Consider the following 16,285-nt stretch of genomic DNA (forward strand, 5'->3'; position numbering starts at 1 on the left):
CCCGGCGACCTCGATGCCAACGACGGACACGGAGCCGACCGACGCCACCTTCCTACGCACAGAGGTACTACTGATGAAAAAACTTTCTGGATCCAGTCTGACGTCTGGGTGTAATTCAAAGGTAAGGAATCTATAACTAACGTGTTTCTTTCAGATTGCACACACAAGGCACCAGAAACGAAAATGCTACTTACCAGTGTGCATCTGTTCTTGGCATGTAGAGCTGCAGAATGACATACTTGTGCATAGATCGCCATCTGGTGTTGGGCTCGGATGTTTGCAGTTTTTGTTGTCTTGGAAGAAGTCTTTGTAGTCACGAGATAGGTGACGCCTCCCTTGGACTACAGTGCGCATGGGTATCTACTCCATCCTCAGACTGTTCTTCGCCATGAAGGGAAATGATTAAGTTTGTAAGAAACAGAAAAGATGTCCATGTGTAATGTATCTAAGTAAGATAACACTGTAACAGATAGAGGTACCGGGGAGGTGGATGGGCGTATGTCATTCTGAAGCTCCACATGCCAAGAACAGATGCATACTGGTAAGTAGCATTTTCAGTTCGAGGCATATGAGCTGCAGAATACATACTTGTGCATAGGCTGTATAGCAGTGGTCTCCCTTAGCGGTGGTCACCTGTATCTATTGCAGTGTTCTGAAATAGTGTTTTAAGAACAGCCTGGCCTACAGAAGCCTGTTGTTTTGCCTGCACGTCCACATAGTAGTGTTTGGTGAAGGTGTGTGGCATAGACCATGTTGCTGCCTTACAAATGTCATCTAAGGGAATGTTCCCTAAGAATGCCATGGAAGCCCCTAGTTTGCGTGTTGAGTGTGCTCTAAGGGGAATTGGTTATGTGCGTTTTGCTTTCTGATAGCATATTTGAATACATTTGACTATCCACCTGGCAATTCCAGCTTTGGAGATGGGGTTTCCTTTCTGAGGTGGGGAGAAAGCTACAAATAGTTGGTTTGTTTTCCTGAAGGGTTTAGTCCAGTCAATGTAATAAAGTATAGCTCTTTTGACTTCTAGTGTGTGAAGAGCTCTCTCTGCTACAGAATCTAGTTTTGGAAAGAAAACGGGCAATTCTACAGATTGATGAAGATGGAAAGCAGAGATTACTTTGACAAGGAATTTTGGATTTGTTCTGAGAACCACCTTATTATGATGTATTTGTAAGAATGGTTCTTGTAAGGTTAAAGCCTGGATCTCATTTACTCTTCTGAGAGATGTGATCACGACTAAGAATGCCCCTTTCCATTTAAGGAACTGCAATTGGCATTTGTGGAGAGGTTCAAATGGAGGACAAATGAGCCTAGGAAGTACAATGTTTACATTCCACACTGGGGAGGGAGGGATTGTGGGAGGAATTATCCTTTTGAGTCCTTCCATGAACGCTTTGATAGCAGGCACCCTAAACAATGACAAATGTTGTCTGTTTTGTAGGTAAGCGGCAAGGGCAGCAAGATGTAGTCTTATGGATGTATATGTTAGATTACATCTTTGTAGATGCAGTAAGTAGCAAATAATGTTTTGAATTGAAGCATCTAGTGGGTCAATTTTGTTATTGCAGTAAATGACAAATCTTTTCCATTTGGCTGCATAGCAAGCTCTAGTAGTAGAGCGTCTAGCTTCTTTAAGAATGTTCATACAATCTGGTGGTAGGTTGAGGTAACCAAAAGCTAGGACTTCAGGAGCCAGATTGCTAGGTTCAGTTGAGCTGGATCTGGATGCCTTAATACTCTCCCTGGTTCTTTGTGAGAAGCTTTGAGGGAGAGCTGTAGTTTTTTGAGTGGAACTTCACAGTTCCAGGAGTGTTGTGAACCATGGTTGCCGGGCCCATGTTGGAGCAACTAGGATCATTTTGAGAGACTGTTTGAGCTTGCGTACTACTAATGGAATGAGAGGGAGTGGCGGAAAAGCGTCTGCAAATCTGCCTGACCAATTCATCCATATCGCATTGCCCTTGGACAGTGGGTGTGGATACCTGGCGGCGAAGGTTGGGCATTTTGCATTTACGTGTGTGGCGAACAGATCTACTTCTGGGTGACCCCACATCTGAAAAAGTGGATGAAGGACTTGTGGATGAAGTTCCCATTCGTGTATCTGCTGTGTCTGACGACTGAGCAGATCCGCAATCTGATTGTGTACACCTGGAAGGTGTTCTGCTAGAAGGTGTATCCTTTGAGGGATGGCCCATCTCCTTATGTTTTGCGCTAGTTGAGAAAGCTGCAAAGAATGTGTCCCTCCTTGTTTTTGTATATAATACATTGCTGTCATATTGTCCGAGCGGACAAGGACAGTTTTATTGATGAGATGTGTCTGGAAGAATTTTAATGCTAGAAATATTGCTAGCAATTTGAGGTGATTGATGTAGAGCACTTTTTGATGAAAGGGTCCACCTGCCCTGAATGGTTTAGCAGATGAGTTCCCCAGCCGGTGAGCGATGCGTCCACTGTTAGCACTATCTGTGGAACTGGGTCTAGGAACAGCTGCCCATTGGAAAGGTTTTGTGGGTTCCACCACTGCAGAGCGCGATGTGTGCGGCTGTCTACCAACACCAGATCTGAAAGTTGACCTTGAGCCTGGTTCCACTGACGTGCTAAGCATTTTTGTAAAGGGCGCATATGAAGTCTTGCATGAGGTACTATGAAAATGCAAGAGGCCATCATCCCTATGAGATGCATAAATAGTCGAGCTAATAGTGAGTTTTGGGGCTGAAATTTTGTTAAGAGGGTTTGTATACTGGCTATCCTGACTGGATTGGGGTATGCAAGGGCTTTGGAAGTGTCTATTGTGGCCCCTAGATATTGATATTTGTGGGATGGCTAGAGATGTGATTTGGTGAGGTTTATTGTGAACCCCAAGTTGTGAAGCAGGTAAATTGTTCGGTAAGTGTGGTGAACACACTGACCGTATGACTTGGCTTTTATTAGCCAGTCGTCCAGGTATGGAAACAGATGAATTTGTTGTCTTCGCAAGTGGGCGGCTACTACCGCCATTTTGTGGAGACTTTGGGTGCTGTGGTCATGTCGAATGGGAGTACGCTGAATTGATATTGTTGATCGTCCACTACAAACCTTAGATATTTCCCATGAGCAGGGTGTGTAGGAATATGGAAGTAGGCGTCCTTGAGATCTAGAGTGGCAAAGAAGTCGCCTTGTTGGAGCATTGGGAGGACCTGTTGAAGAGTGATCATGTGAAAATGATCTGACTGTATGTAGACATTGAGTGGTCTGAGATCCAGTACTGGTCTGAGAGTACCGTCTTTCTTTGGGATGAGAAAGTAAAGGAAGTAAATTCCCGTGCCTTGATGCTGGAGGGGAACTGGATCTATTGCATGCTTCTGAAGAAGTGACAGAACTTCTTGTTTGAGGAGCGTTAGGTGTTCATTGGACATTGTTTGAGTGGTATAGTTGGGGGAGTTGCGGTAAGTTCCAGGCACTAACCATACTGGATAATTTGTCTTACCCACTTGTCTGCAGTGATGGAGTTCCAGACAGGTAGGAACTGTGATAGTCTTCCTCCGACCGGAGTGGAATGGTCTGGAGGGAGCGGAGGGAAGTCATTGCTTGGTAGTAGGGGAGGTTCGGTTGTTGTCACCTCGACCTTTAACTTTGTTATTATTTCCTCTGTACCCCCCCTAAAATATCCCTTGTCGGGGGATGTTTGTGTAGGAGTCTTGTAGGAGGAGGAAGTATTGTCTGTGCCAATGTTCTTGGATCCACCCCTATAGAACGAGCGACGAAAAGAACCTTGTGTGGTCTGAAATTGTAATGCTCCTATTAGATTTTGCAGTGTCTGTCTTTTTTCATTTTTTCTAGAGCGGTGTCCACAGCTGGGCCAAACAGGTGTTCTTCATCAAACGGCTGATTTAAAATAGTTGTTTGCACTTCCTGTTTAAAACCGGAAATGCGTAACCATACATGTCTGCGGAGTAAAACACTGGTGTTAATAGATCTAGATGCAGTGTCGAGGGCACATTTGATGGATGCATTTGTAATTAACTTGCCCTCCTGGACCAGATCGTTGGCTTTGGCCTTGTATTGGTCAGGTAAGTGTTGGATAAGATCTTCAAGCTCAACGTAGTGAGCCCTGTCATATCTGGCAAGTAGTGCTAGTGCATTAGCTATCCTCCAGTGACTGGCTGCTTGGGAGGCAACTCGATTACCTGATGCACACAGCTGTTTAGACTCTTTATCTGGGTTGGTGCATCACCAGAGGTTTGGGAATTTGCACGTTTTCTTGCATTGGGCATTACCAAAGATTCAATGGGGAGTTGTCCTTTGATGTATACTGGATCTAGGGGCAGGCTTATATTTTTTTATCAATCCGAGTATTGAGAATCCTGTCCCGGACAGGGTCTTTAAATAGGTCTGGTGCAGGTTTAATGACACCTTTGAGCATTGGCGCACAAGTTACTACTTGTGTAACGATATATCTGTAAGAGACATTAGTTGGTGATAGACTATGCCACAAACTTGTTCCACCTGCAAGCGTATATCGTTTTAGTGGAGGAACGCCTGGCTGCCAGAATGACATCACAGACTTCGGGAGGAAGATTGAAAGCTGTCAACTGTCAGCCCTCAATCTCCACATGTGGAGGCTGGACAGGTTCGGGTGGAGGAACGTCCCCTGTTGCTGCGACAGAAGATCCTCCCAAAGAGGCAGACAGATCGGGGGATCGATCACCATGCTGAGTAGATCAGGATACCAGTATCTTCGTGCCGAATCCGGAGCCACAAGGATGACTTGGGCCCGGTCGCGCCGAATCTTCTTCAGCACTCTAGGCAGAAGTGGTATAAGCGGAAAGGCGTACAATAGACCGCAACGCCACACGCGACGAAAAACTGATGACATTGCGTGTTCTCTTCAGTGGCGAATAGATCTAACCAAGGCTCTCCCCACTGCAAAAAGAGACCTTGCACCACGTCCGAGTTCAGACGCCATTCGTGATCCATCAAGCACCAGCGGCTGAGTTCGCCCGCCCTGGCATTCAGAGATCCTGCCAGGTGTTGAACCACCAAGGTAACGCCTTGATGTTCCAGCCATGTCCAGAGGCGCCGAGCCTCCTGACATAGGGTCTAGGACCCCACCCCGCCCTCTTTGTTGCAATACCAAATGGCGGTGGTGTTGTCCGTGAACACCTGCACCACACTTCCCCGGACAGAGGGAAGGAATGCCTTCAGTGCAAGTCGAATCACCTGCAGCTCCGAAAGGTTGATATGGAGTGGGGACTCCGCCGGAGCCCAAGGCCTAAAAAGGCGGTCCATGGTGGCAAGAAATTTTTGCACCTGTTCGGGAGTCGCCGACAGACCCGGGTAAGGCGGGTAGGCCGCGGGACTCCCAGGCTCCAAAGGAGCCGCAGAGGCAGAACCCTTGTGCCCCTCGTCCGCATCCAAGGACCGACGGGGGGACGTCGGAGAGCGAACACGCTTCTTCAACTTCTTTTTATGTCGTCGCTTACCGGAATCCGAGGGCGAAGACTTGGAACCCGAGGAGTGACGACTGCAGGCCCGGGAACAGTCCCTGGAGCACGAGCGGCTTTGGGACGAGTGCCGGGCCTCCAGCAGTTTCCGGCACCACTCCCTCAAGGCCTTCGGGCCATGGCCCGACAGTCCCAGCAGGACTGGGAGTTGTGGTCGATCTCCAGGCAATAAAAGCAAACATCATGGGGGTCCGCCACCGACATATTGCGACGGCAGGCCCCACAAGACTTAAATCCAGGCATCCCTACGTGCACCAGGAGAAAAAAGGGGGCGACAAAAGTCTCAAAAGAGTAGTCAAAAAGTGACTAAGGTACGTGCTCTATCCGGATCTGCGCTTGCTGGCGCGGAAAAAGAAAGAACTAACGACAGTGTGCATGGGTGGCGCCTAAGTAGTCTCTGTGACGTCATCCCGGCGCTTACGACGCCAGTGACGGACGCGGAGCCGCACAAAGCCACCTACTGACACGCAAGGGTACTGCTACAAAAACTTTCCGGATCCAGTCTGACACCTGGGGATATTCTAAGGTAAGAAATCTATCACTAAAGTGTCTCTTTCAGATAATGTGTGTATTGCTTTTTGCGACTGAGCAAAAGTGTCCTGTAGGAAGTCTTCCTCCATGGGGTCGGAATTTAGTTTCATGCCATGATATTGCGCAGCCCTATTATTGAGCTGACTAAATCCTATACTGTCATCTGGGGGGGATGGCTTAGATGGGTATGTGTAGGAGAGTAGGATCTGCACTTATGTGGCCCCCACTTCTTTTCTGATGTATACACTGGTTTCTGGCTATAGTCTGGCTGGGTCCCTGCTAATCAGGGCCCCAGTCTCACTGTTCTCTCTAAACAACTTTGAGTGCATACTAGATGCACTAGTGATTGGATATACTGTGGTACCTTATGAGTCCCTAGTACATAGTACCCTAGGAACCAAGGGCATAGGAACTTCACAGGCCTACCAGGGGCTGAAGCATGTTTTATGCCACCCCTGGGAAGCAGACTAAATCTGACACCACAGGCCTGCTACTGCAGCCTGGGTGAGGTATTGTTAGCACTCCTCACGGAGGTATAGGTTCCTATATCTCACCCTACACACACATATAAACCTACCAGTCACCCCTAAGGCAGGCCCTTTCAATCCTGAGGGCAGAGTGCTTGTTTACAATGTGAGGGGGTGCCTCTGCCTGAGCAGGGCCCCTCTGCAGCTGGCAGGGTCTATTCCTTGTGGCTGTTTGTGGATGCGGTAAACCATATACTCTTAAGTGCATTATAACCACCCGGTTAATGCTAACTTTGGAATGACTGCATCAAAACATGTTGTGTTTGGTGTCAAACATCTTGGAATCATACCCCCACACCAGTAACTGGTGTGGGAGTATGATCCCACCCTTCTAGAGGGGATGATATGTACCTACTGTGGTAACACTGTAGAAATCTGAAAGAACCCTGGCATCACAAAATGGATGCCACCAGCACAGACACTGGGCTGCCCTCCTGCTGCTGACTGAAACTCTCAGTGGAGGAGGCCCAGCAATAGGCATCCTGTCACAGGGAGGTGTCACTACCTTCCAGACAGGATGTAGTGTAGTGGGGCTGGGTGGGTGCACTTCTAGAGTGCTTTGAAGTCCTGCACTGGGGGAGCAGTAGGCTCCTCTGTGCATATGCCAGCTCAAATTGGCTCAGGGGCTACCTGTCCCTGCTCTGGCGCGAAACTGGACAAAGGGAAGTGGGTGTAACCACCCCCTACCCTGACCCTCCCAGAGGAGTGGTCATAGAGCTAGTCCCTCCCCTATCTTCAGTATAAGATAGCCAACCTTGCCATTGCAAAGTAGATAACCCTGGACGACGCTCTACAAAGAAGAATCCTGGCCCTTCGACGTTCCACTACCTTTGGAAGACAGAAGAATCTCCCTTGGAGTCAAGGAGTGACTACCCTGCTTGGCAGGCACCAAAAACTTGAATTAACGGTCGCAAACTTTCCCGCCGAAGTCCTTGCAGCCCCGGATGTGGATTTCCTGACTTCTCGACGGCCATTGTGAGTCCCCAGCAGAGCTGAGGCGAGTGGACCCCACGAGTGACGATGAACAGCAATACCTGGGTACCGTGCACTATTGTCGAGTGCAACCCCTTCACGACGTTCTACGAACTTGTGCATAGGACCATTTGTGGCCCAAGCCTCCAGCAGGTTTTGCAGAGAAAATCAGAGGCCTACCCCGTCCCGAGTGACCGTGGGCTCCTGTGAAGCATTTCCTCAAGAAGCGTCTTTGCGATCCCTTGCCCGTTGGCTTGTGGGTCCCCCGAAGACTTTATCGACTCAGAGGGCTCCCCTAGTTGCTCCAGGCCTGCCCTCACTTAGCCACGCTGGGTGAGTCCCTCAGACCTTGCTGTCTGCACCATCGACTTTCTTCACTCTACACGAGACTTGCTGTTGCCAAGGCGTGTTGGCTCCAATCCGGTTGCCGACACCGCCATCAGCTGCAGATGTCGTGGGACACTCCGAACCCAGCTGCTGGTCATCGTCGATCTCTCCTGGACCTCGTGAAGAGTCAAAACACCCTGGATCACCTGAAATCACCCGACATCCGTGGGCATCCATCTTCCTGGCCCCGGGTCACTGGCAAGTGGCTGTGAACACTGTCCCCTTAATTTTCAGGTCTTCAGCATCTCAAATTCACCCTTGGATTCCACCGGACACTTCTTCAGTCGCCGCAAGCAGCAAGTCTTCTTTGGTCTCCATAGAAAACAGCGACGCGACCCGACACCAAAAGACACCTATGCACCCGGCTTCCCTGGGTGAGGTAACTCGTGCACTCCGGTGCCCCAGTGTGTGTTGGCCCTCGAATTACTTACCTTGTAAGTGGCTTGCTTATAGACTTTCTCGAAGTACCCTAAAACTTTAAAAATCAAACCGCGACTTGCTCCATTGAAATCAATAGGGAACCCGCGGCTGTGTTCACACACTGCATGCGTCTCCCGTGGGTCTGTTACTTACCTGCTTTCACTGTAGTAGTGAAGCCACAGCGATTCTACAGGCCCTAGGCCTTGTCATTTTGCAAGTCGACTTTCCTTAACCCATTTTTTTAGTATATGGTATGGTATGCCCCTAGGGCCCCAGCCATATTTGTGCTTAACTTATTGTGAAACGTTGATATTTGAATGTGTTCCTGGCTTCTAAACTCAAAGAGATTAGTAGAGTGTGTCTAGAAATAAATACATATATATTTGCTATATATACCTGTGTAGTGTCCTTTCATTTGGTAATTCAAGAGACTATAAAGTAAAACAAACTGCTTTACATTCCTCTGAGACTTAGCCTGAAGGCTGCTCTCCACAGCTACCACTAGGATAGCTTTCTTTAAAAGGTTGTCATAAACCTATCTACCATAAGAGTCGAATTGGACTGGTTCAAGGTGGCCACTATAACTAGTGACCAGCATATGCCAGGCCAACTTCTCACAGTATGCGTCTGGATCAGGAAGGTCTGGAAGATCTGTGGGATCATCGTAATCGTCCCATGTATCCTGTGGTGGGGTAGTGTCATCATCATCATCATCCAGGTCATCTAAGGGATCCTTACCGTGTCCACCCCCATCCCCTAAATCATCCTCATCCTGTGGTGGGAAGGGGGGGGGGGGGGCATGGAGAACTCTAGGAGAGCGTATATGAGTGTTTATAGGAGATAAAGGTTTAGTAGGAAGAATAGGAGAAGAGTGTCTTAGAGGTAAAGTTGCAAAGTCTCTCTTCTTCACAGGTACCTCAGGGGTGTGTGAGGTATCAGATTTCCTCTTCTTTGTTGGAAGACTGACAATATGGCCTGTTTTAGGGTCCACACGTAATGTTTTTTGTTTCGGATCTACAGGATCTGGCCAAAACAGTACTTCCTGCTTGTCTCCTCTCGGTGCCGATTTTTTCAGTTCTGATCATGATTTGGTCTCTGTGGCCGTAGGAGGAGTCTTGTGCTCCTTTGGCTTCAAAGCTGGTGCTGAGTCGGAACTTTTATTCGGATCCGAAGATTTTCGGTGCTTTTCCGGTTCCGAGTCCTTATGGTCTTTCTGTGCCGAAGGGTTTGATGCAGAGGTCTTTTTGGACGTAATGGAGATGTGTATCCCCGATTTCGGTACTGAAGGTGTTTTCTGGGTACTGATATGCGGCTTGCTCGGTCCCAAGCTGCCAGAAGGCTTATCCTTTGGTTTCGGAGCAAGGCCGAGAGGCAGGGCTTCTGAAGTTTTCTTTCGGTCACAACTAAGGCCTTCAGGAGATGTTTTGACCAGAGCCTTCTGTTTTTCGTGTGGGGCAGGGACGTTTGTACTCACTCGTTGACCTGAAATGATGTGGTCATTGGAGTTGGAGTCATCAGCTTAAGAGATGTCGAGCTCCTCCGAATCCTCTGCTTCTGGAACGTCGGGCCTTCATCGAAAATGTCTTCTGGCACCGGTGCAGCCTGTTGCGCCATAACGTGTCGTCAAGCCCGGCAATCAAGGATGGTTTTCTTGGATCGAAAAGCGGCGCAGGCTTGGCAATCCTTTTCTTCTTGTTCTGGCGATAGACAAAGTTTGCAGACCTTGTGGGTGGTGGTCACTGTGTGGAAATTTAGCTCCACACTGGGGGCATTTTTGAAATAGAGTCCTTTCCATTAGACATAGGGCCGAATGGCGTCGATAGGCCCAGCGGCCCGCTTTGACGACTGAAATTGAGGATTTGGGACTTAGCGCGTCAAAGGCACATGACTAAAACAATACAGTCGAGTGGTGATTGTTGCGCTTCTAAAAGGGTTTGGAAACACGGTACCGAACCGGAGCGCAGCCAGTCACATCCGAACACGATGGCGGAAAAAAAAACAATGTGAGGATGGAGTCGATGCCCATGGGAACTGTAGTCCAAGTCACCTAACTCGTGACTACAAAGACTTCTTCAAAGACAACAACAAACTGCAAACATCCGAGCCCAACACCAGTTGCCGATCTATGCACAAGTATGTATTTTGCGGCTCATATGCCTCAAACATATTATTCATTGATTGGAATGTTTAGGTACACATAAATGACAACTACATTTTCCATCTTATTCCCAACCTGCATGCAAGCGAATTAGGTCATGAAGGTCTAATATTGCCTCAAGCCCTTGCTTATTTTGGGGAAAATAAAGTATCTTGAGAAAAAACGCAGGCCCTTTAGTTCTTCAGAAATAGCTCTATTCCTACTAAAACAGGGTTGTGTATAGGTTTTGGAAATGAACTTTGCATTCTAGGAAGATGTAACTAATGAACTTAAGCTACCTGCATCCTGGTTAGGATAACAGAATGACTGCTTGAATGAATGTGTTATTGCTGCCAAGGTTCCAGCTGCTGGCCTACACTTCACAATACAAACTTCCAGCTTTTTTTTTTTAGAACCCTCTTTAGACCTGAAGACTGTAAAGGCAAAAGACAAATGATAAACATTATCTAATAGGTGCCAAAGTTATCACACATGCAAAGGAATTTCCTAGCATTTTGGCAATGAAAACAGTAATTAAACAAATAACTACAGTATTAGGCCTTGCTGAAAAATGCAAATACAATGAAAACAGTTCTAACATTTCTAATGGAAAAATCTCAGATTCTGATAGGATTTAATCTATATTTCAAGGACATTAAACAATTAATAGCTTTAAAATATATTACGTTTATCTAGACAAATATAGATTGACCATCTTTATAAACATTTGTAGGATAATTGTAGAATGATGACACCACATTGATCAACTACAAGTTTATTCTTACCAGTGCCCAAAGAGCAGCTTTCAACTGTTTAATTCCTTCCCATTTGTCCAGCATTGGGGAGCGAACAGTATAACTTAGGTCTGGAACAATACTCTAATGAGATAAAAACACAAAGGAAAAGGAGCGTATAAGACAGCTAACATATGATTGGGACTATCAACTTAGCTTTGAAAAATCAAAAAAAGGACACATGTAGAAGAATCCACACAAACAAGTTACTTACTTTCAATAATTCTCTTTCTGGTAGATAGTCTATTTATCAGAAGAATCCTCATCTTTAAAATATTCCCCAGGTGCAAGACTGGATGTGGAAGAATTTAAAAGCATTGCACTTGCATTCTGGTTGTTGAAGCCATGCAGTTTTGTGTTGGTTATTTTCCATCCCAGAAGTGATGATGAAGCCAAATAAGCATCACCCTGTGTGTTGACGTCAATTTGTTGGACTCTGTCCGTGCCATTGGACGCAGAGCCCAACCATTACTAGAAGTAGAAGTGCAGATTTCTAAATGGAGACAGTTTTAGTTGGGGAAAATAGAGACCATTCCGTGGAGGGCATTGAGGAATCTGTGGTTAGACAGAATATTAATCAGAAAGAGTGTTACAGAACGTAGCATATTCTTCTAATGGATACTTGCAATCTTAGATTCCTAACCTTTAGAAGAGACTTTCCAAACTACATCCTTGTTGAAGAATGCCAAGTGTGGCATGCGGGCGGGAGGACACAGAGAAGGGGAATAGCATAAATATGGAAACAAATTCACTGCAAAGGATTCCTACGGTAACTGTTCATGTATTCATTGTGAGAAGTTGGCCTGATGTATGATGTCACTAGTTCTAGTGTACACCTTATATCAGTCCAAATACCCTTATGGTGATTGGTTGTAAAGTCAACCTTATAGACCAGCTATCCTAGTGGTAGCATGGACAAGAGCAGTCTTAGGCTAAACTCTGAATGGCATGTGAAGCCAGCTGTGATACCATATATAATCCCTTGAATACCAAATGAAAGGACACCACAACAGATATATATATAAAATAAAGTGTATTTATTCTAGACAAACCCTCAGCACTCTTTATGAGATTAGAGGTAAGTACAACACAGTCTTATTTATGCATACATTAAGTCACACAGGTAAGTAATACAGTTAGGCCCTAGGGGCCACGCAAACCATATACTAAGTAAGTGGTATAAGGACCACTGTCACGGAAATAGGATAGGCCTAGGCCATCGCTGGGGCTACCCAAGGTTAGGAAGTGGGAGGCCCACGGGATTCAGGTGCAGAGTGGAAACACTCACGCGTAATGCGTATAATCGATAGAAATAGTACAGTTTTGAATTAAATAGATTTAGGACACTTCCGGAGTAGCTAGGAAGTCGAGACTGGAAAACTAGACACTAGGATAGTCACTATCCTGATGAGCACCGGAGTACCCAAGTTACCTAGCCCACAGGCTGCGGGTGCATAGGGGTGAAGTTGCGTCGGGTTTCGTCGTCGACTCCTATGGATGCCTGAAGAAAGATGCTGACAGGCAGTCAGTGAAGAGTATCCGGTGGATCCCAAGGCTGGGATCAGGAAGAAAGGATACCTGCAAGCAGAAGGGACAGAGTCAAGGTCACTAGCCAGTGACCACGTGGAACCAGGAAGGAACCAGGCGATGTCGTGAAGATTGCAGGTGAAGGTGAAGCTTGTCGCTGCAGCCACGAGGACCAGGGAACGTAGAGGACGACCAGGACCAGGAGGCGAGCTGTCCCACGAAGGCTCTTGCTGTCGGCGGCGTCGAAGTTGGACTAGGACTCACCAAGCCTTGGCAAGCGGAACCCACGAAGAACGGAGGACTTGCTTCTGGTGCAGACCAGGAAGGTCTGGGGTGCTTCTTCTTTGCAGAGAAGCGGGAGCCAGTCTGGAGGAGCCAAACCAGCGCTGAAGATTTCAGGGTGCGTCGTCTCAAAGGCCACTAGCCAGCGGGCAAGCAACCGGACAGACGCGGCAAGCAGGAAAATGCAGAAGGGCCCCACGCAGGACTCGTGGAGTGTGGGGGGCTGGTCTTCGGTGCAGATGGTGCTTGGGGTTGGGGCTTCTCAATCCCCGGTGCACAACTTCGAGGGTGCCTCAGAAGCTGCGCTTGAAGATACTAGCCACTTTTCCCAGGTAGCCGGTCCCACGTCTCTCGTCGCCTCCACGGATCTCAGCACGGCTGTGGATGTGGATCAGGGTCGGAGAAGTCTGGAAGTCAAGGCTCTGGTCGGGCTCTGCAGTTGGTCCCTCGTAGAACTGGAGCAAAGCAAAGGGTAGTCTCTTGATGGTGCCTGTTTGCACAGGGTAGCCACTCCTTGGCCACAAGGGAGATTCTTCAGTCTTCTTCTTTCGTCGAATGTCGAAGGTCCAGAGTTTCTGTTCAAGTTGCAGGTTCAGGATAATCTAAAGTCTTGAGGCCCAACTCCCACTCTTATACTAATCTGGGGGGCTGGGATACCTGCTAGGTCACGCCTTATGGGTGGGACCTGGGAGGGGGTGGTTACACCCACTTCCCTTTGTCCAGTTTCGAGCCAGAGCTGGGGCTGGAGTGCCCCAGCGCCGGTTTGAACTGGACTATGCAAGGAACACCTTGTGTGCCCCAGGCATGTCTCATTCCTTTCAGCCCACCCTGCCCCAATACACTAAAGGCTGTCTGGGGAGGTGCTAGCACCTCCCCAAGCAGGAACCCTATTGTCCAGGCCTCCCTGGCTGGGATCACTCCCAGCAGCAGGAGGTCAGACTTGTGTCGTGGCAGCAGCATCCATTTTGTGATGCGGAGGCTTTGGTCAGAGGCTAACAGTGAAGTATGATTTTAACATGTCTCTCCCTCTAGAAGGGGGGAATAATATCCTCATGTCCAGAAATGGTATGGGGGTATTATTCCACAGTGTTAGACACCTTACACGACATGTTTCGATAAAGCCAAACCATAGTTACCATAACCGTTTAAGATTATAAGGCACTTTAAGAGTATATGGTAGGCTATATCATAGAACAGCTATAGGGACATGGTTCCGAAAGCTGCAGACAGGCTCAGCTCATGCTAGAGCACCATCTCACATGTTACCAAGCACTCTGCCTCCAGGATTGTTAAGGCCTGCCATATGAGTGACTGATAGGTACACATGTGTCTATATGTAAGCTAGGTATAGGAATACTACACCTAAGCAAGGGGTGATTACACGACCTTGCCCCAGCTGAGTGATCAGCCAGTGGTGTCAAATTGAAGGCCAGGCCAGGGGTGGCATAATGCATGCTGCAGCCCCTGGTAGGCCTAGGGTACCCCTATGCCCTGGGTACCTAGGGTACACTGTACAGGGTCCAATAAGGTGATCCTTACCAATTGGGAATGTACCTAGGGTACATGGAGTCCATTTTAAAGAGAGAGCAGACAGCCTGAGACCCTGAATGGCAGGATCTCAGGCCAACTAAGTCGAAAAACCAGCTACACACTAGGCAAAAAGTTGGGGGTAACCATAGTCAGATATCCACCTTCCTACACAACCCCCCCCCCCCCCAAACGAAAGGAGATAAGGCTGTCCTTGACCAGGTAAGCCTATATTGCCTAAGTGGCCATATAAGGAAGAACCAGCACTGGCATGGTTACCCCCTGTCTCATGGTCCACTAAGCAATCCCTCATCCTAAAGGTATCATAGGGTCTCCACCATAGGGAATCTCTACCTTGGGTGTGTCTTTGAAAAGTAAAAGGCTGGTGTTGAGATGGAGTACTGAAGTGAGTGTCCTCAAAGTGAGGCCTCAGCTTCCTCCACCATGGATGCCTTTCTTTCTTTCACTGAGTTGCACTGTGCTCTCAGGGTCACCCTCTGGCTACCTAAAGCTGGAGGCTGGGTCCCTTTTGTGGGCTTACTGGAGGGACAGGTCAGGTTTGGGGCCCTAAGGTCCCATGTTTGTCCGTGCCCAACAGAATCCCTCTGGGGGAGGTCCCTAACTACCTGTAAAGGGGATCCCTCAGGAATGTTTTTACCCATCACCTGGCTAGGGCTACTAGCCAGGCAATCCTCATTCTTTTGATGGGGGGGTTCTTGTGGACAGGGGCCCTCTTGGGATCCACTGGCCTCCCTGACCTCTGCAGCCCTGGGCTGACTGAGGCAGGGTAGAGAGAGGCAGGCTACCTGCATCAGACTGGGTCCCACCTTGGAAGGGGCCACTGACATCAGAGGCTCTGCCAGGCCAGGCCTGGCTACCTCTGGGGCAGTTCCTTCACAAGGGGTGAGGTCAGATCCCTGAGGAGGCTGACCTTTTCCTAATGTCTGGGGAGAGGGAGACTTTTCTTCCTCCCCACTACTCTCTGTTTGTGTGGAGTGATCCATAGTTTCAGGCTTCACTACACCTATGTCAGTCTGAGTATGGACTGAGACCATTACAGCCCTGCCAACCTTTTCAGGGAGGCACTCAGTTTGTGTTTGAGCTGTGACTGTCACAGCTCTGCCAGTCTCTACAGGGAAGTCTGTCTTTGCCTGGGCTGTGGCTACCACTGCCCTTCCAACCTTTTCAGGGAGGAAATCTACTTGGACAGGGGTTGTGGCTGGCACAACCCCACTACCCTTTTTTGAAAGGCCTACCATTTTGGAATGGGTGTCTTGTTCAACTCCAGCCCAAGCTGAGAGTTCTAAGTCATTCCCCAGTAAGCAGTCCACAGGCAAGGTTGGAGACACTGCCACCCTTTTAGGGCCAGTGACACCTCCCCAGCAGAGACATACCTCTGCCATGGGATGACTGTTCTGTTTGCCATCAATGTTAGTTACCTGGTATGAGAAACCAGGCAAAAGCTGCTCAGAGGGAACTAGCCTATGGGCCACCATAGTGATGCTAGCTCCAGTGTCTCTGTAGGCCTCAGCTTTTCTACCATTGATGTAGGGTTCCTGCCTGTACCTACCCAAAGTGTTGGGACAGGCAGTGAAGTTGGCAAACCCCATGCCACCATCACAGACAAGAGTAGCTGCTGTAGGGGAATTGGCTAAGCCAGGGTCCCCCTGTGTTCCCCAAGAAAACCCAACCAAATTG

General features: G+C 48.2%; 1 protein-coding gene across 4 annotated transcripts in view; it reads right to left on the reverse strand.

Annotated features, from left to right (window-relative positions):
• The window catches only part of RICTOR (RPTOR independent companion of MTOR complex 2), a 1,453,900-nt gene that overhangs the window by 830,136 nt on the left and 607,479 nt on the right, over positions 1 to 16,285 (reverse strand). For all 4 annotated transcript variants that reach the window (XM_085631131.1, XM_085631133.1, XM_085631132.1 and 1 more), the window contains exon 28: positions 11,243 to 11,335. In XM_085631131.1, the coding sequence (XP_085487257.1) occupies positions 11,243 to 11,335 (93 nt within the window). The remainder of the gene's footprint in view (positions 1 to 11,242; positions 11,336 to 16,285) is intronic.

The sequence above is a fragment of the Triturus cristatus genome, chromosome 2_1 (genome assembly GCF_964204655.1).
Source record: "Triturus cristatus chromosome 2_1, aTriCri1.1, whole genome shotgun sequence".
Classification (NCBI taxonomy): Eukaryota; Metazoa; Chordata; class Amphibia; order Caudata; family Salamandridae; genus Triturus; species Triturus cristatus.